At 40.6% G+C, this 24,499-nt stretch overlaps 1 protein-coding gene across 2 annotated transcripts; it reads left to right on the forward strand.

Moving 5' to 3' along the window:
* Positions 1 to 471: 471 nt before the first annotated feature.
* On the forward strand, positions 472 to 20,039 carry LOC124134634 (tetraspanin-9-like). Of its 2 annotated transcripts, none has more exons than XM_046499569.2 (9): positions 472 to 988; positions 1,935 to 2,033; positions 8,057 to 8,245; positions 9,189 to 9,263; positions 9,746 to 9,865; positions 10,442 to 10,544; positions 16,045 to 16,196; positions 18,524 to 18,595; positions 19,764 to 20,039. In XM_046499569.2, exons 1-9 carry the CDS (start codon positions 878 to 880, stop codon positions 19,842 to 19,844), a joined length of 1,002 nt encoding a protein of 333 aa, XP_046355525.2. In that variant the 5' UTR covers positions 472 to 877; the 3' UTR covers positions 19,845 to 20,039. The 2 variants fall into 2 exon arrangements, with proteins under 2 accessions (XP_046355525.2, XP_048256419.1); XM_048400462.1 differs by lacking the exon at positions 19,764 to 20,039 and adding an exon at positions 19,380 to 19,753.
* The last annotated feature ends 4,460 nt before the right edge of the window (positions 20,040 to 24,499 follow it).

Genomic DNA, 24,499 nt, shown 5'->3' on the forward strand with positions numbered 1-24,499 from the left:
AAGTATTTTAAAATGATCAAACGAAAACTGATGATTCGTGTGATTTTTGTCACTCGTCTGTTGAAACAATACTGCTTTTTTATATGTTTGGCTGCATGCTTAGTTGGAAATAAAAATTTAAAAATATGATAGAATTTCCTAAGCATAATGAATGGTTCGTTTCATATATTTAGCATATCTTTGACCACATCCAACAAATATTAGATTATCAACCTCGTATTTTTTCTCAGTTTATGGTTACTCTCATGGGTTAGTTTTAAACCTTCGTTGGACTTTTCTACAATTATAAAAAGTAAATTCCATGCGTTGTTTTAACCACGTGTTGTGGTATGGGGGGCTAGGGGTTTTGGCATATAGGCGTTTTGAGAGACAATCACCAGAACAGCTGGTGCGGCAGACACGCTGACGGACAGCCTGGCACCATAAGAGTATTCCGGACACTCTCTAGCCTCGGACGCTCAGCCACGAAACAGTGCCAAGATGGCGGACGCGGTTTGGTTTCTTCAGAATGTTCCGAGTTTGAATGAGTTTGAATGGCACCAGGTGCCGTCATCCACTTTGAAGATGCTTTTCAATAAGAAACAGCCATAACAATTAATATCCGTATTCCTTACAAGAATGACAATATTGACGGGAGGCCCCAGGACATTTTGTTAAGTCCTGTCAAGCATCACTGAGCACGTTTCAACACACTCTCACTGTTGAAGGTCATTCTCTGATCTTTCGCATCCCAATGTTTTGATAGATTTCCGAATGGGAGGTTTTCGGGGCCAGTTTCTCAGTGACTTTGCTCTTGTAAAGCATATATCCTCTAACCGAATCATAACGCTATCGCTCAGGTTTTGAATCGGAATTTAAAAGATCGGAGAAGTTGACGATGAAAGTCAACGAAATGAAAATAACGAATGAAACAGACGCAGACGGTCATCCCAAGAGCGGAGCGTCACTATTAGGGCGACCACCCTCCAGAAAGAAGGTGGTCCGAAAGGTAAGTATTCTATATAGTATTCTGCATTTCCTCGATTAAACGCCCGGACGTTTGTTTCTTTCAGACACATTAAACTGCCGTTTGGGACGGTTCTGAACCATGCAGTGTTTGTAAACAATAGCCGATCACCAGCTGATCACCGAGTTATAGTCGGCTCTGCTCGGCTTATTCCGTTTCTGCTCGGCTTATTCCGTTTCTGCTCCAGTGACCACACCGCGGGTGTAGGCTTATCACGTGACCGTAGTTTCCTCTTGTTTGTAAACAAGCGCACGTACTCTGAAATAAGAACAGACATGTCAAATGCAACCCTTCGGTGCGCTTTAAATATTGTTTTACATAATTACATTGATATACTACCACAACTGCGACAGTGAGGTGCATGACAATATATCTTCTTGTGAGGATGAACTTTGTTGTAGGTCACATGTCACTAAGACAAGCAACTAGTAACTCATGACCTTCAGATTGTTAGCCTAACAACTAACCAACTGAGCTACTTCCACACTGTAAACTTAGAGCAAATAAACCCAGTCACGCCTGAGACAGTACGGAACTAAACTGGTTGAATAGGTGACGGACACTTACAAGGCCTACAGATAGGCATGGTGTCTTGTGACTTTTGTCTACGGACACTTACGAGTGAACCTGATGCCATTTGACACGCTCGTCAATATGTTTGTTGATTGTATACCACTTGTTGGTTGTTTGTTGGTTTCATCGCTAGTTCTTTTACGTACAGATTTCTGGGTTAATGTATTGTTCCACTTTGGGAACACATAACACTTTGTTAAGTTGCTGTCTTTACTAACATTTTAAGCTGTTGACTACATATCCAGGTGAGCTACATTATTCCATGACAAGAACAGTTGGGAACAAAAATGTATATTTTTCAATTGTTAGAAATGTTAGATGCATCAAATGTTTATGTTGTTGCTTTTACTTTCAGCCATTGTGCTGGCGACCGCCATCAGGTGATAATCAGTATGATGGATGCTGTACAAACTGCCTCCGACTCTCGCTCATCTTTTACATGCTCTATTTAGTGGTAAGTTAACATGTCCTTTTTTGGGTGTTGTAGTGAAGCCATTTTTGCTGAAATCAGAACTGGTTGTTTCCTTGATAATAATTCGCTGTGCAGAGTTGTGTCCCTTGGGCACGCCAGAAACCTATGATTGTGGGTTCGAATCCTGGTTCGCCCAAATTATGTTTCTAGGTTTGTCAGCACCATACCCCTGCTTGTGGGTTTCACCGAAGTGGTAAACGTCTTAGATGTGCATCACTTCGGGCTTTCCTCCCACAATAAGCTGACACGCCCTGATATAACTGGAATACTGTTAAAAGCGGCGTTAAACCCAACTCACTCACTCCATGATAATAAGGAACGCCTCGGTGGTCTAGTGGTAGAGCGTCCGCCTGGAGAGCGGATGGTTGGGGTTTTTCGATCCCCAGCCGTGTCATAAAAGAAAATGCTTGTCTTTTTCCTTGCTGAAAAGTAGTTGAGTCTTTGGTCGAATGGTCAATATACCAAATGTTTATGACAGCATCTTGGAGATTCACTAATAGAGTGTTTCATGCCCAGAACACATCTTAAATTAACTATTGGCAAACTGGAAATCGGCCATGAATAACGCATGATTTTATGAAATGATCTTTGCGATTGATTTTCGCCCAGGACACATCTTAAATAAACTATAGGCAACCTGGATATTTGACATGAATAAAGCATGGTTGTATGAAATGATCTTTGTGATCATGATGATCTCAATTAACTGAGGTGCTTGAGTTGGAAAATACCAAGAGGATCTATCAGTTCAAACATTTCCTTGCTTTCATTCCAATGTTTGTTCTCTTGTTTTCCCTTTGTGACAGATATGATGGAGAAGGGAATGTTATGTCGGATGTTTGTTTGTTCATCAGAATGTCCTGTCAGAATGGTGTTTGTTCCCAGAATGAATGATCACATTAGTTAAATTGTTTAGACTGTGTTACTTGACGCAATATGCTGGTATTGCTTGGTGAATGATCAGAGTGTGAACTGTCTGTTTTGTTCGACCTCTTCAAAAGATGTACTGTCGTTGTTTGCTACAACACTAATCAAATTCAAATGTAGCGCATGTCTATTGGTAAGATTTATTCATTTTTTGTATCACTACTGATCAGGGTAAGAAATGAAATATATTTTCATTAGTCTGCAAAAAGGATTTGCTATAGAGTTGCCATCAAAATAATGGTAAAACTGGTAGTCCACAAGGTATTGTCACTAGACCTCCTGTAGTTTGCTGGTCTCAGACTAACTTATGTTAATTTTAAACCCTACCAATCTAAACTTTCAGATGATTACAAAAATCCTATTATTATTATTATTATTATTATTATTATTATTATTATTATTATTGACACACCGACTAAATTTTTCATAGTCCAAATCAGAAAGTGAGGAGACGAGCAGGAGAGGTCAGGCACCACCATACTTACTCAGCCATGTTAGAAAAGATCCCCAGCCACCTATGCTGGTTATAGCATGTTTAGGAGGCGACTAAATGGATCAGCATGGTTTAACCTTGACCTACAAAACTTGGGGACCAGAGGACCCCTAATTACAAATGTCAAGGGTCCTTACAGGAAATAAGAGTTTGCTGTAGAGTAATGGATGAGTGTAGTATGCTGTGCTGTAAGATTTAGTAATTACTTTAATTACAGGAACTCTGTAGTTCTTGTCAAGAGTTTGTTTTAAACATATTTATATTTTATTGACATATATGGTCAAAAGTTATCCAACTTAGGTGTCCCTTTCCGTAATGTATTTGTACAGATATTGATTATACATATATATACACATAAACATATACATATACATAAACATATACATATACATATACATACATAAACAGAAATACATACATATACACATAATCATATATACACATAATCATACATACTCGTACATACATACACATACTCTTATACATATGCACATATTACATTTATAGTAACAAAGAGAAATATATTTGCACAAGAACATAAACATAATGTTTGCAAGAATAACATAGACATACATAAGAAATGCCTATATAAACAAAATTCACTTGTATATACACATTAATCCAAAATACATGCAAGACTACATATGTCATTACACAATCATACATACACTTATATACATGTACATATATGCACACATACACACACTGCATACATACATATAATATATATACTGAACACCAAAAGAAACGCAAATCAAGAAGGTATAGGAAACATGATGTATTTTGTTTCAGCTGGTATAAACATAATAATGATGGATACAACACAATTCATTAGCAAGAAGAAAGAGTCAGTTCTCTGGACATCAGACATCTTCTGTATAAATCAACACAACACCACGTGACATGCTGAAGTCAACTCAAGTATGGGTACACCTCAATACCTGGTATGGCCCCCATTTGCATTCACAAGCGTGACATACCGTCTGTGCATGGAGTGAATAAGACGGTTGATAGCGTTCATGGGGATGTGACGCCATACCTGCAGGATGGTAACCTCGAGCTGTGCAGCTGTCCTTGGCCTCGGACGCGCCATGTTCAAACGTCTCTGCACTTCATCCTACAAGTGTTCAATAGGGTTGAGATCAGGACTAAGAGCCGGCCAGGGCATGGTGTTGATATTGCGCTGTTGCAAGAAGGCTTGAGTAATCCTGGCGGTGTGGGGACGAGCGTTATCCTGTTGAAATTGGAAGTTGCCATGTCTTGCAAAAAACGGTACAACCTGGGGCCTCAACACCTGATTGATGTAACGCTGAGCAGTGACACATTGCCCCTACCAGCTCCAACGTTCTGAAAGATTACAAGGTCAATTCTCTGATTTAACCCTATTCCACCTCAAACCATGACACTAGGACCACCCCACGAGTTCCGTTCAAGGACACACTGGTCATGATAGCGCTCACCGCGATGTCGCCATACTCTAATACGTCCATTGGCACGATCAACACAATACCGACTTTCATCAGAGAACAGAACTCTTCTCCACTGCTGAAGACGCCAATTCAACTGTGCTTGGGCCCACTGTAGTCTCAGGAGATGGTGATGTTGAGTGAGAACAGGACCTTGTGATGGTCGCCTACACTGAAGCCCTCCGTCACGAAGTCGCCGTCGCAGCCGTGTTGGAACTTACAGCCCTCCCGTGGTTTCAAACGACGTTCCTAGCAGTTTCACTGGCCGACAGGAAACGTTCTTGCAGGTGTGACCTTTAAATGTGACGGTCCTGACGTTGTCTTGTCACACGTGGTCTGCTGGTATGATGCCTGTCTCTGGTGCTGTTGGTTGTCTGGAATCTTTCCTGTAGATGGTGGAAACGTGGACGTTAAAGGTGTTTGCAACTCTCTGAACACTCACCAGCTTGAAGTTGCCCAATAGCTCTCTCTCGATCAATCTGTGACAGTCGTGGCATTGTTACTGACGTTGATGAGTGAATGATTCACAGTGACACTTTCGTGGCTTTTAAAGACCACATTATCACGGACAGTTTTTGCGGCTTAAGCAGCACATGCATTTCGTGCATATTCATCCCACACTGACTTCAACGTCGGTGCGTTTGAGCGCTGTGGATTAAGAGTTCACTGCCCTTAACTCTGGTTAGGGTCATTTTGGAACAATTAAAGCCCATTACAATGGAACCATAGCAGCCAACCGTTTTCACAACCATTTTCCCATATTAAATAGGAACTTGAAGATTTCGCGTTTCTTTTTGGTGTTCAGTGTATATACATTCACATACACATATTTACACACATACACAAAGATAGACATACCCGTAGACATTATGCTTACAGAAGGAGGCAGAGATACCCATGTATTATATACATGCACGCAGTTTATACACTAGTGCCATAATTAATAATAAGTGGTCGCAGAGCAATATTCTATATTTATGATAAAGAGTTATTTGAATCTATTAGTCGACGGCATATATTTTTGAGCGCTGTTGAAGATGAGGTTATTGTGACTTTCAGCTAGGGATACATCACCATAGAGAATATTTTGTCTTGTACATCAAGTTCCAGCTTTTATAATGTTAGCGAACATGATATTTCTGGGAAAAGTGTAATTGGGACATTCAAGAAAAAAGTGTATGTTGTCAGATAAATTTACTTTAAGGAGGTCTGCATTTAGGGAACTGCAAGAATGTCTTAGGCCTGTATGTAAAATATATGCTCTTCGGTTGTCGGTTGAGAAGTATGGAGGTGGAGCTGCAATGGTTGTTTTAATCATCTGTTTAAAATGTGATAATGATGTTGCACTTCTGTATTCAGGGAGTAACTCATTCCACAGTTTGATGGAGAAGGTATAAGTGATTGTTGGTATGTAGCTGTTCATGCTCGCGGCAAATTCATATTGTTCTGATTTTGTAACTGATATCTACTAATAGTTGATACTTTGGGTGGTAACATGTCTTGTAAATATGATGGACATAGGTTATTAACAATACTGTAGATTGTACAAAGTTTTATATTTTTCCTTCTATAATATAGTGATTCCCATCCTGTCGAAAAACATAAACTCGATCTTGAGGAGAATTTAGGGAGACCTGTTACTATGCTGGCGGCTTCGAGTTGAATCATTTCAAGTTTTTCGGAATTTTCTTGACTGCAGTTATCCCATACCTCTGAAGCATATTCTAATATAGGCCTTATTAAAACAAGATAGATTTTGGACAGGGTTGGTCTGTCAAGTAAATATTTAACGGTTCTTAATGAACAAATCATTTTGGAAGCTGAGCGGCAAATGTTATCAACGTGAGTTGTGTACTTCATATCATGAGAGAGAGTAACGCCCAGATGTTTGTGCGAGATAGATGCGCTATGTGCGGTATTGTTATAAATAATATCTGCAGTGCGTTTTTTACAATGAGTGAAAAGAATAAATGTTGTTTTTTCCAGGTTAAACTTAACAAGCCATCTATTGGCCCAGGTATTGAGAAGCTCTAGATCACTGTTTAATCTGTGTTCTATCATTTGTAAGTGAAGAGATCATGTACCAATGGAAGTATCGTTTGCGAAAAGGCGAGTAGAATTCGCTAGATTATCAGCGAGATTGTTGATGTAGACTAAAAACAAAAAGGGGCCTAAGACTGAGCCCTGGGTGACACCAGCTCTGGTGAATTTCAAAGATGAAAAGCTGCCATTTACAAAAACCTTTGGTCTCCTCTGACTAACATAGTCTTCTAACCATGGTAAGAGTTTGGTACAATGAATATTATCGTGTGTTCCTCAGGAAGCAAAATATGTTTCTTCTGCGTCCATTCTATACATTTATCTGTGTTGGAGGGACATTTCTGTGTTCTTGTAAATCCCTGGATTGGGTGGTTAGGCAAGTTGGTTGAGCTGGTGTCATCACACCCCAACAGAGTGGGTCATTGCTCATCATATCAATCACTGGATTGTTTGATCCAGACATCCGGTCCCATCATTTTTTGGTTGGAGTGCAGTGTTAAAACAATCACAGACACGTTAAGATAATAGGGTAGCCAGGCTCTGTGATTTCGCTTGTGCCCCGATTACGAGGATCAGTGTATTCAGTCATTGGTTTGTCACTGGTCCTGAGTGAATTGTCCGCATGCCACAGTGACATCTAAATGCCACATGAAGCAGCAACATACTCTGATATATCATACTGTGAAATTCCATCAAGAACAACAATGTCATATGTATTCAAATATGACATGCAAACCATGACTTGGCTGTCAACAGTTTGCCTGACCAAAGATCTTTCATTAGACAGAATTATTACATAAACCTTACAACTTGCAGATTACATGGCTCATCCTCAGTAATCTGTAAAGTGTCAATGACGAAATTGCGCAAAACCGTATTATTTACAATTGATAATAAGTTCTATCACACTTTACGGGACGCTTTGATCACACTCTCTGTGGTCGCACTTGAGTGGACTTGTCACAGTGGTTGAATTAATTAGTGTCAAGCACTTCACTGAGTATCATGGTGCACACCCATCTCACGTGCAAGAAACCGCCTGTGACTGTTTAGGGTGACCTGTTTGCTTGTATCCCCAGGCTGTTGGATATATTTTCCTACGAAAGGGTGTGTGGCTTCTGATCACTGATTCCAAGACAGATCCTCACCTGGATAATCCAATACAAGTGGCTGCATACTTCATTATCATGGCTGGTGTGGCTGTGGTCCTCCTGGCGTTCTGTGGATGCTGCGGCGCGATACGGCAAAACAGAAGTGTCTTATCAGGTGTAAGTATACAATTATCATATGTAACTACTGTTAGGCTTGGTGACTGGGTTGGTGCATGTCATCGTGTCCCATGCGTGAGTCGATGCTCATGCTGTCAATCACTGGATTGTCTGGTCTAGACTCGATTCTTTACAGACCAGCGTCATTTAGCTGGAATATTGCTGAGTGCGGCATTAAACAACACACAAAGCAAAAAATCTTCAAGGGGAAATCAGTCAGTGTACAATGTATTTGCTTGTAACAAGGTTAGTCTTTTATGTGAATTTTGAAATGATTTTGATCACAAAATGTTTAATCATTCTTGTAAAATACTTAGGTGGAATGTGTTTAGATCAATTGTGAGAAACAGGATGAGATGATTTAGCATGATGTTAAGAACATGATGTAGGTTACATAAATAGATGTCACAATGACAGCCAAGTACAGTGAAACCCTGATAGTCTGGAAACTGTGCATTCCGGACACTTATTGTTGAAGATGCTTACAATTCAATTATTGGTATATTACAATGTCCCTTTTTTTCATAATTTAGGAATTTCTTATTTAAAACAATTAGAAAATGTCACTCTCTTAATGAACATGGCTTCACAGTGTCCTATTGGGGATCATTTTGTGGATGAGTTTTGGTTTGACTATGTAGAGTATCTGAGTTAAGTCTCACAAACTGTGGGAGTATGGATGACCCACTTACGTAAGGCGCCGCAATACGCTGTGCAGTGTTGCGTCCCTTTGGCATGCCAGAAACCTATGATTGTGAGTTTGAATCATGGTTCACCCCGATTATGTTTCCAGGTTTGTCAGCACCAGAACCGTGCTCAAGCGGTAAATGTCTGAGATCTTCCCTCTTTAAGCTGACTCATCATGATTTAACTGGAATACTGTTCAAAGCAGCGATAAACCCAACTCACTCACTCTAACAAATTGTATCTCCTTGTGTTTCAGTTTGGATCAGTATTATTAATAGTATCAATATTACTCTGTGTGGTGTCAGGAATTTGGTTCACCTATCGGCACATGGTAGGTACACATGAAATATCTGTTGGTAAGTCATGACAAATTATATTTTACCTCATACTACTTGTTTAGCTGATAGTGGGACTGGCAGGCTGGGATGTGTGCTGAATGGGACATGCAGTTCACAATTGAACCCTTTGTACAAAATTGGGGCACGGGTGGCCCAGTTGTCTAAGGCGCCGCGATTCGCTGTGCAGAGTTGCGTCCCTTTGGCACGCCAGTAACCTATGATTGTCAGCACCATAGCCATGCTTGAGGGTTTTTTTCAAGTTGGTAATCTATGATCTGTCACACTTTGGGATTTTCAGCCACATTTAGCTGACTACAGTGACACACTGTGCTGAAATACTGATTGATGTTTCAAAATCTTTTCAGTAAACATTTAGTTTCCTTACCATAAGTTATCACTTTATCTGTGAATGAAGTATCACTCATCTTACGTTGATTTGACAACTGGTAAAATGTTACAAGTCTTTTTCTTTCAGCTAATCCCGTACTTTATGGACTTTATGCATAACGGGTTAAAGAATCAGTATGGCATGGACACAGAGAGCAATCCGGAAAACAGTGTCGTCACTAGTTTGTGGGACTTGGTTCAGCAAGAGGTTGGTCTCTCATTCTGTAATAACAAGACTGTCTCCATGGTCTAGTAGTAGACCGTCTACCTGGAGAGCCGAAGGTCCGGGGTTCGATCTCCGGCTGAGTCATACCAAAAGACATTAAAAGATGTTACTTCTTGTTACCATGCCTGGCGCTCAGCATTTTGTGGCAAAAACATGGACTGTTTTTTTTGTTGAGTTTCCATGGCAACGATTTTGACTTAGACTGAAAATGACAGTAGTGCTCTTTCCCAGAGCAGACCTTGAAAACCGTACACAGGGGTAGAAACTAACATATTTAGTCCACTAGTCCTTATAATGATAACATATATATAGCAAAACCCTTAAAAAGGCAAATTTCTACTAGTCCTTATGATACCTTAACTATTGGCAAGTTTGGTAAGGACTACATTACTAGTGCCATAGATAGGTCTAGTGGTGATTTTTCAAATTTTCCATAGCAACGACTTTGACTTAGTTCACTGGGGCTCATACCTTGCACTCAACCAGACATGTGATATTGGCGGGGGATATGAGTATTTCCTGCTTGCTTTATCTAAGATGGTCTTTCCCTCACTTCAGCTGAATTGCTGTGGCATCTCTGACAACAGTTCTTCTGAACAGAACAGATCCTGGGAATTCTATACCACGAATACGCAGTGGTATTTGGAAATGCAGAATGACAGTGAGTATCCCATTATTATGGTAACAGTAAAAGTCACACCTGTGTAAGATGGTTCGTAATATGAAACCATCCTACTCCACAGTCACACCTGTGTAAGATGGCAGGTGATATGTAACCATCCTACTGTACAGTCACACCTGTGTAAGATTGCAGGTGATATGTAACCATCCTACTGTACAGTTACACCTGTGTAAGATGGCAGGTGATATGTAACCATCCTACTGGACAGTCACACCTGTGTAAGATGGTTTGTGATATGTAACCATCCTACTCTACAGTCGCACCTGTGTAAGATGGTTCATGATGTGTAACCATCCTACTCTACAGTCACACCTGTGTAAGATGGTTTGTGATGTGTAACCATCCTACTCTAAAGTCACACCTGTGTAAGATGGCAGGTGATATGTAACCATCCTACTGTACAGTCATACCTGTGTAAGATGGTTTGTGATATGTAACCATCCTACTCTACAGTCACACCTGTGTAAGATGGTTTGTGATGTGTAACCATCCTACTCTACAGTTACACCTGTGTAAGATGGCAGGTGATATGTAACCATCCTACTCTACAGTCATACCTGTGTAAGATGGTTTGTGATGTGTAACCATCCTACTCTACAGTCACACCTGTGTAATATGGTTTGTGATATGTAACCATCCTACTCTACAGTCACACCTGTGTAAGATGGTTTGTGATATGTAACCATCCTACTCTACAGTCACACCTGTGTAAGATGGTTCATGATATGTAACCATCCTACTCTACAGTCACACCTGTGTAAGATGGCAGGTGATATGTAACCATCCTACTGTACAGTCACACCTGTGTAAGATGGCAGGTGATATGTAACCATCCTACTCTACAGTCGCACCTGTGTAAGATGGTTTGTGATATGTAACCATCCTACTGTACAGTCATACCTGTGTAAGATGGTTTGTGATGTGTAACCATCCTACTCTACAGTCGCACCTGTGTAAGATGGTTCATGATATGTAACCATCCTACTCTACAGTCACACCTGTGTAAGATGGTTTGTGATAAGTAACCATCCTACTCTTCAGTCACACCTGTGTAAGATGGTTCATGATATGTAACCATCCTACTCTACAGTCACACCTGTGTAAGATGGTTCATGATATGTAACCATCCTACTCTACAGTCACACCTGTGTAAGATGGTTCATGATATGTAACCATCCTACTCTACAGTCACACCTGTGTAAGATGGTTTGTGATGTGTAACCATCCTACTCTACAGTCACACCTGTGTAAGATGGTTTGTGATGTGTAACCATCCTACTCTACAGTTACACCTGTGTAAGATGGCAGGTGATATGTAACCATCCTACTGTACAGTCATACCTGTGTAAGATGGTTTGTGATGTGTAACCATCCTACTCTACAGTCACACCTGTGTAAGATGGTTTGTGATATGTAACCATCCTACTCTACAGTCACACCTGTGTAAGATGGTTTGTGATATGTAACCATCCTACTCTACAGTCGCACCTGTGTAAGATGGTTTGTGATGTGTAACCATCCTACTCTACAGTCACACCTGAGTAAGATGGCAGGTGATATGTAACCATCCTACTGTACAGTCACACCTGTGTAAGATGGTTTGTGACATGTAACCATCCTACTCTACAGTCACACCTGTGTAAGATGGTTCATGATATGTAACCATCCTACTGTACAGTCACACCTGTGTAAGATGGCAGGTGATATGTAACCATCCTACTGTACAGTCACACCTGTGTAAGATGGCAGGTGATATGTAACCATCCTACTCTACAGTCATACCTGTGTAAGATGGTTTGTGATATGTAACCATCCTACTGTACAGTCATACCTGTGTAAGATGGTTTGTGATATGTAACCATCCTACTCTACAGTCGCACCTGTGTAACATGGTTCATGATGTGTAACCATCCTACTCTACAGTCACACCTGTGTAAGATGGTTTGTGATATGTAACCATCCTACTCTTCAGTCACAACTGTGTAAGATGGTTCATGATATGTAACCATCCTACTCTACAGTCACACCTGTGTAAGATGGTTCATGAGATGTAACCATCCTACTGTACAGTCACACCTGTTTAAGATGGTTTGTGATACGTAACCATCCTACTCTACAGTCACACCTGTGTAAGATGGTTTGTGATATATAACCATCCTACTCTACAGTCACACCTGTGTAAGATGGTTCATGATATGTAACCATCCTACTCTACAGTCACACCTGTGTAAGATGGTTTGTGATATGTAACCATCCTACTCTACAGTCACACCTGTGTAAGATGGTTTGTGATATGTAACCATCTTACTCTACAGTCGCACCTGTGTAAGATGGTTCATGATATGTAACCATCCTACTCTACAGTCACACCTGAGTAAGATGGCAGGTGATATGTAACCATCCTACTTTACAGTCACACCTGTGTAAGATGGTTTGTGATATGTAACCATCCTACTCTACAGTCGCACCTGTGTAAGATGGTTCATGATATGTAACCATCCTACTCTACAGTCACACCTGTGTAAGATGGCAGGTGATATGTAACCATCCTACTGTACAGTCACACCTGTGTAAGATGGCAGGTGATATGTAACCATCCTACTCTACAGTCGCACCTGTGTAAGATGGTTTGTGATATGTAACCATCCTACTGTACAGTCATACCTGTGTAAGATGGTTTGTGATATGTAACCATCCTACTCTACAGTCGCACCTGTGTAAGATGGTTCATGATGTGTAACCATCCTACTCTACAGTCACACCTGTGTAAGATGGTTTGTGATATGTAACCATCCTACTCTTCAGTCAGACCTGTGTAAGATGGTTCATGATATGTAACCATCCTACTCTACAGTCACACCTGTGTAAGATGGTTCATGATATGTAACCATCCTACTGTACAGTCACACCTGTGTAAGATGGTTTGTGATATGTAACCATCCTACTCTACAGTCACACCTGTGTAAGATGGTTTGTGATATATAACCATCCTACTCTACAGTCACACCTGTGTAAGATGGTTCATGATATGTAACCATCCTACTGTACAGTCACACCTGTGTAAGATGGTTTGTGATGTGTAACCATCCTACTCTACAGTCACACCTGTGTAAGATGGTTTGTGATATGTAACCATCCTACTCTACAGTCACACCTGTGCAAGATTGTTCATGATATGTAACCATCCTACTCTACAGTCATACCTGTGTAAGATGGTTTGTGATATGTAACCATCCTACTCTACAGTCACACCTGTGTAAGATGGTTCATGATATGTAACCATCCTACTCTACAGTCATACCTGTGTAAGATGGTTCATGATATGTAACCATCCTACTCTACAGTCACACCTGTGTAAGATGGTTCATGATATGTAACCATCCTACTCTACAGTCACACCTGTGTAAGATGGTTTGTGATATGTAACCATCCTACTCTACAGTCACACCTGTGTAAGATGGTTCATGATATGTAACCATCCTACTCTACAGTCATACCTGTGTAAGATGGTTCATGATATGTAACCATCCTACTCTACAGTCACACCTGTGTAAGATGGCAGGTGATATGTAACCATCCTACTCTACAGTCACACCTGTGTAAGATGGTTTGTGATATGTAACCATCCTACTCTACAGTCACACCTGTGTAAGATGGTTCATGATATGTAACCATCCTACTCTACAGTCACACCTGTGTAAGATGGTTCATGATATGTAACCATCCTACTCTAAAGTCACACCTGTGTATGATGGTTTGTGATATGTAACCATCCTACTCTACAGTCACACCTGTGTAAGATGGTTCATGATATGTAACCATCCTACTCTACAGTCACACCTGTGTAAGATGGTTCATGATATGTAACCATCCTACTCTAAAGTCACACCTGTGTATGATGGTTTGTGATATGTAACCATCCTACTCTACAGTCACACCTGTGTAAGATGGTTCATGATATGTAACCATCCTACTCTACAGTCACACCTGTGTAAGATGGTTCATGATATGTAACCATCCTACTCTAAAGTCACACCTGTGTAAGATGGTTTGTGATATGTAACCATCCTACTCTACAGTCACACCTGTGTAAGATGGTTCATGATATGTAACCATCCTACTCTACAGTCACACCTGTGTAAGATGGTTCATGATATGTAACCATCCTACTCTAAAGTCACACCTGTGTAAGATGGTTTGTGATATGTAACCATCCTACTGTACAGTCACACCTGTGTAAGATGGTTCATGATATGTAACCATCCTACTCTACAGTCATACCTGTGTAAGATGGTTCATGATATGTAACCATCCTACTCTACAGTCACACCTGTGTAAGATGGTTCATGATATGTAACCATCCTACTGTACAGTCACACCTGTGTAAGATGGTTCATGATATGTAACCATCCTACTCTAAAGTCACACCTGTGTATGATGGTTTGTGATGTGTAACCATCCTACTCTACAGTCACACCTGTGTAAGATGTTTTGTGATATGTAACCATCCTACTCTACAGTCATACCTGTGTAAGATGGTTTGTGATATGTAACCATCCTACTCTACAGTCACACCTGTGTAAGATGTTATGTGATATGTAACCATCCTACTCTACAGTCACACCTGTGTAAGATGTTTTGTGATATGTAACCATCCTACTGTACAGTCATACCTGTGTAAGATGGTTTGTGATATGTAACCATCCTACTCTACAGTCACACCTGTGTAAGATGTTATGTGATATGTATATATATATATTTGTTTAATTTATTATATTTCGCTTTTCACTGGTGTCATTTGTTAATGAATTTTGTGTTCTGTTTGTTGTTCAGTTTTTTAGTGTGAATATATTGTAAAAATGACTATCAGTGTAAATTATTTATCACATAAATTAAGCTTACACAACATGATGTTACTGAAAATGTTTTTTAACTCCCTACAAATCCAAAAACATGGCATCACTGCTTGTTCTCTGTGTTATTTCAGTTTATTTTTTTCCCCTGCTATGAAGTGGGGCAGGGGATATAGGACCGAGTCTGTCCATCCATCTGTCCCTCTGTCCGTCCGATGTGCTTCTCAAAGTGGACAAACTTTCTCAAAAACTAGAGAAATGAAATTTTCACACTGATACTAGTGATCATGATCTCCAATGAGTTGGAAAATTGGTATCTTTTGTTCATTTTTTATAGTGTTATTGCCCTTGCTCCGTGTATTTCAAGTTAGTGCATACTGTGTGAAATGGGGACAAAATTCTACGGAATTACTGAAGTTACTTCAATGAAAGTTTGCATGCTTATCTAAGAGATACTTGTCAAGACAGTTCTAATGTGCCCATGGCGGGGTATAGTGATAACGCTGTTTTCTTGTCACCTATTCCTCAGTACAGCTGTTGTTGTATTTGCCTGCCTTTAGTTGCTTCCCACTAATGCTGTGGTCTTACTGTGCTGACATGACACAAGGCACGCTTTCCATCTGAAGGTCTGAGCCAACAGAAGGTTCCTCACAGCTGCTGTGACCCTGAAGGGGACATGGCCGTCTGTACCGGACAAGCCTACTTCCCAGGACCCCCTAACTATCTCAATTCATCGATCGGAAATTTTAATCAGACCAACCCTTACTTATTCACAAATGTGAGTACTTGGTGATCCTGCTTTGGGGTGACTATATATGTATTTGATTGAGTTTTCCATGTACATCCCCCTGTGGGGACTCTGGGTTGGAGTAAGTCCCCCTCACCTTTCGTATGCTTGTCGTGACGGAAATGGGGATTGGCTGGTCATGCTTGCTGACTCAGCAAACTTTCAAATACCTCATGGTTGCTTTAGGAGTTGACTTCATTGAATAGAGTGGTCAGCCTCTGTGACTTGGCTTGTAGAATTGGTCCCTTGTAATTTGTTTGATAGACATTAATAAGAAGTTGACGGTTGACTAAGTAGACACAATTTATGGATAACAGTAATTTAAGAAGTTGTTATCCATAAATTGTGTCTACCTTGGTCCCCTGTACCTAATTCTTGTCCAAAGAGCAGATGGAGATGGGGATCTCCCGATCATGTTTGTACGTCGTGCTTGTTTTGGAGTCGACTTGATTTGGGGTTCAATCAGGTGGTCAGGCTCTGTGCCCTGGCTGATTGTGTGTCACCACACCATGATACTGTGGATTGGTGGGCTTGCCTTCAACCATTGGTTTGCCTGGTCCAGACTCATATATCGGCCGCCATGAAAACGATGGAATATTGCTGACTGCAACATCCATTTGCTCTTGTATGTCCACATCTATATCCACGAAGATCATGCAGTTTGTTTGATGTTTAACACCGCACTCAGCAATAGTCAAGCTATTCGATGGCGGTCTGTAAATAATCTAGTCTGAACCAGACAATCCAGTGATCGACATCATGAGCATCGATCCATGCAATTGGGATATGATGACATGCATCAACCAAGTCAGCGAGCCTGTCCACCCGATCCCGTTAGTCGCCCCTTAGGACAAGCAGTCGCCTTTTACGGCAAGCATGGGTTGGTGAAGACCTATTCTACCCCGGATCTTCACGGGTATTAGATGATGTAGGAAACTATGACATAATAAACAGAACATTTGTGTTTTCATGTCAAATAACACGTGGCCACCTTCAGTATCTCATCGAGTGATCTGTACAAAGGCAGTGCCGCTCATGAAAATATCAGCTTTGTCAGGCTATGCAGTGGTATTTGACAAGCCAATTATGTGTATATTAGATGAAAACCATGACATCACTGAAATACTGTTCTAAACTGTGTTCACCTGGCTTACCTCAGCTGACCCTAGAAAATATTGCTTTGTGTCGACCTTATATGATGAAATATGCACATGTACTTGATATGACGTTCTTGATTTGAATTTTGTCTGATTTATATCACTGTCAGGGTATTGAAGGTATGACACTCAGAGGAAATGTTTCCCAAGGTCCATACTGCACATTTTATTCAGGGTAATTTAAACTAAAGGAGATGGACGGTTCCAAATGTATGTTACTGAGTGACAATTATTGCTAGGCAAAGGTGATTTTGGGCTTCCATTGTTGGCAACATTAAGCTTACATGATTAAAGTCCAGATTTTCCCCCTCTTGCACAGCATTGGCACATAAATGTTGGATGTCTGCACAAGCATCATTTTAGCAGATTCTTTTGTATGGAAACACACAATGGGAATAGTTTCTTTATCATAAAATATTATTTTAATAATCTAAGTTTAAGATATATTTCCATTCATTAAAGTAACTTTAGAATCATGTGTGAATAAATACCTGAGTGAAATGCGCCAATGATTATATAGTGCCAAGCCTCAGTCTGAATTTATTGAAAATGGAAGGCAGTAGCCTTTCATGCAAGTTTCTGCTATGGTTGACTTAATGTGCATATTTATCGGATTGTAATACCAAGTTCATTGGATTGGTGTATCACATCGATAACACTAACCACTGCATCATAAGGCATTATTTGTACACTTAAATAACATACATGTATGGTAGTTGAGTTCAATGGGAGTCCGGGGGCACGGGTGGCCCAGTAGTCTAAGGCGCTGCGATTCGCTGTGCAGAGTTGCGTCCCTTTGGCACGCCAGAAACCTATGATTGTGGGTTCGAATCCCGGTTCACCTGGATTATGTTTCTAGGTTTGTCAGCACCATACCTGTGCTCCTGGGTTTCACTGAAGTAAACGTCTGAGACCTGCATCACTTCAGGCTTTCCCCCCACATTAAGCTGACACGCCGTGATATAACTGGAATAATGTTAAAATCATGTTAATTCCCACCTCACCCACTCACTCACTCCAATTGGAGTCCTATTGACTTTTTTACATATGAGAGATTTATTTTGCAATGACCATCATGCTGAATGTAATATGACGTACATGGAATATATATTGTTTTTTTCGTACTACATTTACTAACACACTTCTTATTTGCTATTTCAGGACTGTTATGACTTGTTATCATCATTTTTGTTCATACTTCCTGCTTTTGCTGCCATGGGGTTTGTCATTGCGGTAAGTGTAATCTTAATTTATATTTCTGAGGTGCATTTTGATAAAGTTGCATGCAACCTTTGAAATAATATCTTTGGAGCCTACCAGTTTTAGTGTAAGTGATTGTAGTGATATGATTGTTGTGAGTGTGTATCAAACTATTGCAATTGCAATAAAGATCAATTTGTGTACGTGGACCATGTAGTTTGTTCTTCCACAAAGTGTTCACTTTTTTTGTACATATCAAAAATAGAAATTCTTAACCAGATTTTGCGTGTTAAAATGCATTTACTGCACATTTGAACACTTGATGAGTGACGATATATTCCTAACAGGACAACAGTGGACCCATGTCCAATATGAAAAACATGACACAATATCCCACATGTGCACCATTATTGTAAGTACTGCCTGGCACCTCTGGACCATAGCCAAACTGAGAAACCAGATCACACATTGGGGAATGTTAGCCCTCTCAGCCTGAAGTACAAACTGGTAAAGTGTCTGTCTGTGGTTTCCTTAAGCCATTTTATTTCTTGGTGTTTGAATTCGTGCAATAGGTGTTCTATTGGATGAATTTGTCACAATTGCACTGGGCTGTTAAGTTGCCTTGCACTAGTACCAGGTTTGATGTACAAGTGTGGGAGATAACCGCCCACATCGTAATGCTGCCACGACTTGGCTCTCCCATCAGCTCAATACACTGGGCCATTAAGTTGCCTTGCACCAGCACCAGGTTTGATCTACAGGTGTGGGAGATTTGTGCACCCATCTTAATGCTGCTACTACCTGTCTCTTCCATCAGCTTGATGCAGCAAAGTCTTGAGAAGTCTGATGTCACATGGGGAATTCAAAGAGAAGAACTTATTAGATAGAGGTGGTTCCCTGGCATGAAGGGACGTGTCTGAGTCAATATTTGGCAAGTTCCAACAATGTTCTTCAGTGATAGACTTTTTGTGCAGTGTCTTTGTTACTCACTGCTTGGACTCAAGCAGAAGGATTTTGTTTGTATCATAACATGTTATGGTTGTATATCAGGTTTCTAAACTGGAATAATTTCATTAAGCATATATGTCATGTTCTAGTTTGTTTGATACTACTGACATCGAGAGCTTTCCCTTGATCCATCATTGGAACCATTAGCATAATCCGTGGAACCATCGATTGATGTAGTTTTCCTTTTTTTCAGGTACTTGGCATCATATTAACATTCTGTTTCCGGGCAAGGGTTAGTGTTACGTCATCACCAGGTGTGGTGATAGCGGTGTAGGCACTACTGGACAAGACTGTATATGTGAGTTGTGAGTTCAATGTGCCAACAGCTCACCATAAGTACCGCCTCCATGGTTTAGTGGTAGAGCATCCGCCTGGAGAGCGGAAGGCCCGGGGTTCGATCCCTAGCCGCTTCATACCAAAAGACGTTAAAAGATGGTACTTGTTGTTACCCTGCCTGGCGCTCGGAGTCAGTTTACTGTGTCTGAGTGGGGTACAGTGTATTCATGTTAAACTGCGGCATGGTATCTCAGTCTGCTAGCACTATAAATCGGCATCAGTCCGGATTAGTACAAGCAGCCACACACACACACGTGCATGCACGTTGCTATATAAGTGCAATAATCTTGGACGCGACCCAATTTCACCTCACCTCACCTCAAGATGTATACAATTTATATGTGAGTTGTGAGATCAATGTGCCAACACCTCACCATAAGTATAGTGAGATTGAGGATCAGTTGCATGTGCGCTGTCGGCACCAGGGAAAGTTGCGAAACAAACTCCAAGTACATTATTGCAGAACTGAAACATAAAGTTGTCACTTTAGAACTGGAGAATGTACAGTAGAAGTGTCAGTGGAAAGGTTAGAACTGTCTGTGGAGAACTAACAGACACAAAGCATGACAGCAGAGACATAGCGGACCTCCTTCAAAGATTACAGTTCTAGCACATTTTAGTGTTCACATTCTTGGAATAATATGCAAACATTTCAACTCATATTTAATTATTCACTGTGGAATAGAATCGGTCTCCATCATTCTTGCTTCCATCATGTTTCCAGAGCCTAACTCACAAACCGCTCAAATGGTAGGAACATGGGAGTTGCACTAGAATTGTGTATTTTGCTATTCAGGAACTGTTTAGATTTTATTTGTGCAATTGATATTTGTTGAGTTGAAATGGCTTTCTTTTTCGTAGAATGTCCTAAATTAGACGGTTTATGTGCAATCATCCCCTCATGATACTTAAAACTTATTTATGAATACATTATACTGTTTCATACCAATTTATGTTTTATCTCTATTTATGCCTATTGATCAGTGTTCCATTGTGTTCTGGTTGTGGGATGAGAACATCTCTTGCATCTTGATGTGAAGTGATGAGTTCCCTCCACACTAAATTGTTATTTACTCAAGTCCTACTTCACTGTTTCAATGCTACCTCATTAATATTAGACAATTTGAAGTAAGTCATATTGCAGCAGTGATGAATTAGCTATACTATAGTCCACAAACAGGATCTTGTTTTCTATTTCTTAATGTGTGTTTCAACATGTCATTTCTGATCAGCTACCTTGTACTTTCTTGTAACATTGTGTATTCGTTCAAAATATATGCAGCATTCTGTTTACTCTTCCATCTGTAGACAGGCCAAAAGTATTGTCTTCACTGGATCAGTTTGCATTGAGGAGCAATGGCTGCCTGCTCCATATTGTTCAGGTGTCATGGTTGTCTTAGTGAATATAGTGCAAGCTTACCAAGTATGTTATGTCAGTAACACATTTGTATTTGTATATGAAAGTCTCTTGTTTCTACCTGGCATTGTGACAGCCTCCGCGATCTAGTGGTTAGAGCATCTGCCCAGAGAGCGGGTGGTCATGGGTTCAATCCCTGACCGAGTCATACCAAAAGACGTGAAAAGATGGTACTTGTTGTTACCCTGCCTCGTGCTCGGCATTAAGAGGCTAAAACAAGGACTGGTGGGCTTGGAGTCTGTAAACTGTGTCTGAGTGGGGTATTCATGTTAAACTGCAGCATGGTATGCGAGTGGGCTAGCACTGAGACCTCGGCAACAGTCTTGACTAGTGCAACAGCCACACACACAAAAGTGCATGTCGCTATGTAGGTGCAATAATGTTGAATGCCAGGTCAAACACCCATTACACTTCATGGCGCTCTGCAGTAAGGGGAGATGAGGGTTGCTTGGTAATTTCTGAGCCTCATATCGAAGAAATTGTGCAATAGTGAAATCTTTTGTTTTGGACATTAAGAGATGTCAGAGGTGTATCCACAAAAAAACTTTATAATTGTTTCATTGTGACAAGTGAGTAAAATAAGCGGGGGTCGTTGACGTTTGTGAAATGCACAAACTTGAATGTGCAGTAATCAAGTCAAGTACAAGCAATTCCTTCTATGTGAGCTTCAGAACTTCCAAATCAACTCGCAAACAATAAGGACTGGTCAGCTCGGCCCTGACCAGTACAAGCAGCCACACACATTGTGTGCATGCACATCACCATATACTCTGTACATACAGACTCAATAGTGTCATAGGACCCGTGAAGATCCGGGGTAGAATAGGTCTTCACCAACCCATGCTTGCCGAAAAAGGTGACTATGCTTCTAGTAAGAGGCGACTAACGGATCGGGTGGTCACTGGCTCGCTGACTTGGTTGATGCATGTCATCATATCCCAATTGCGTGGATCAATGTTCATGATGTCAATCACTGGATCGTCTGGTCCAGCCTTGATTATTTACAGACCGCTGTCATATTGTGGGAATACTGCTGAGTGCGGTGTTAAACCACAAGCAAACAAACAAACAAACAATATTGTCATAGAGTATCATTTGTCATACATCCCAGACTGAGATTAAGATGATATGAGAACATCAGTGTCATCCATGATTATGAATGAAGTTATGCATCTATATAATTTGTTTGTTAAATGTCTATTAATGTTTGGTAGATGAATACATATTTTATTCAGTATTTAAGGCCACGTGGCCCACTGTACAGTTGACATTTTCATTTGTTTAGTCATGTGATATACATGATATATAAAAACTATCTGCCCGAGAATATATGTTTCAACAAATGGCCAGTGAATATATAACAGCGGAGTTGTTGGATTTTATAAGACTGATCATTAACGTTTTGTTTTCATGCATATTGTTAAACTTTGGAATATACTTTCTCTAGGATGTTCATACTTATCACATATGAATAAAACATGGAATTCGTCCTCAGTTTCTCCTTATTGGCAGTTTTGACAGATACCAATTTCAACCTCCTTTTTTGAGATCTTCGTCTAATATTTACATTGAAATTGTGTAATGACACTCTGAATTTACATAATGCCCCAACAAGCATTTATGATCTAACATACATATATACTTTCCTGGTAGATGAATAGAATAGACTTGTTTGAATAAACCCAAGGAACCTATAACACAGGTCTTTCCTTGTTTTAAGTCGAGCTGTCGATAGCTAATTTCTTCTGTTAGATGTCCTGCAACAGTGAAAGTAAATAATGTGAAAGCTGTATTAGTTTGTGGAGAAAATCGATCCTCGAGACTGAAGCCAGTCCTGAGATTGATGATTCCATGTCATGCTCATGATGTCAATCACTGGATTGTCTGGTCCAGACTCGATTATTTACAGACACAATTTCAAAGCCAATATATCTGTGGTCACTCCAATACACGATGATTTAAAAAGAGGCGAAGGCTGCGGACAGATCCAAAATAAAACTAGAACTGTGGCACCATCTGTGTCCATTGCTTTTATGTTGGTTGGTTCGTTTGTTGTTTAACGCTGCACTCAGCAATATTCCAGCTATATGATCGTGGTCTGTACCAGACAATGCAGTGATTAATATCATGAGCATCGATCCACGCATCAACCAAGTCAGCGAGCTTGACCACCCGATCCTGTTAGTTGCCTCTTACAACAAGCAAAGTCGCCTTTTACGGCAAGCATGGGTTGGTGAAGACCTATTCTTCCCCGGATCTTCATGACTCCCACTGCTTTCATGAGATTGGTTTGTATCCTGATGAGGCCAATTAGCAGAACTGGGTTAAGTATGCTATCTATGCGATACTGGTCAAACTATACCCGGCATTTGCCATTAATAGATTCTGTGTGAGTAACAAGCCTGGTTTTATTTTAGGAAATATGTCTCCTTGCAGATCCTTACTATGACCAGGGACATCGCAGCAGTTATGGCAGTTGCATGACCAATGTCAGCAAGAGTATCTATTATATCACCAGAACAAGAAACACGCATGCCCTCGCAGCATAATGACTTAAACATATTACAGGTCTATCTGGCTTGTGACATGAATGAGTAAAACCATTCAAAAAGTCAAAGATAGTGGTCAAAGTGTGAGTTGGGGTTGAGTACTAGTTTACGCGGTTATATTGCAAAATACCAGCAGTATGCTTATATATAACGATAGCACACGTGTGGAGTAAGATGCTTGCCAACCCTGATGCCCATGATAGCCTTTCTTGCTTCAGTGGAGGATTTTACGTGCGCTTCAAATATTGAAGTGGAGGATTTTACGTGCGCTTCTCCTTCCGGAACCGGACTTACCGCCATCTTGGAGGCGCACGCATTACCCAGCATGCCCCTCTTCGCGCATCCAAGATGGCGGCACTTTCGGTAGGGGAGATAACTCCTGCTGGCTTGGCTACCATACTACTGTCTTACACTACTCCTGGCATTGCACATTGCACAAGGGGGAGGGGGATATGTACACCATGTTCATGAATTGATATTTCGTATTATGTTTCGGAGTTGTGATCTTAATGAACTCTCCCACCTTCCCACTTATTATTGCACGAGGGAAGTGGTTAAACCGGCGTGGTGTTTGTCTGTGCCAGACACAGAGCGCCATGAGGTTCATGAGTGTGAGTGAGTTGGGTT

This window comes from Haliotis rufescens, unplaced genomic scaffold (genome assembly GCF_023055435.1).
Source record: "Haliotis rufescens isolate VD_foot unplaced genomic scaffold, xgHalRufe1.0.p SCAF_2, whole genome shotgun sequence".
NCBI classification, from domain to species: domain Eukaryota; kingdom Metazoa; phylum Mollusca; class Gastropoda; order Lepetellida; family Haliotidae; genus Haliotis; species Haliotis rufescens.

Excerpts from the sequence above, each read along its gene's own strand:
- LOC124134634 (XM_046499569.2), top strand. The coding sequence starts at position 878 with ATGAAAGTCAACGAAATGAAAATAACGAATGAAACAGACGCAGACGGT. Across the intron at positions 2,034-8,056 it reads TTTACATGCTCTATTTAGTG|GCTGTTGGATATATTTTCCT; the intron begins GTAAGTTAACAT and ends TTGTATCCCCAG. Across the intron at positions 9,866-10,441 it reads GGGACTTGGTTCAGCAAGAG|CTGAATTGCTGTGGCATCTC; the intron begins GTTGGTCTCTCA and ends CCCTCACTTCAG.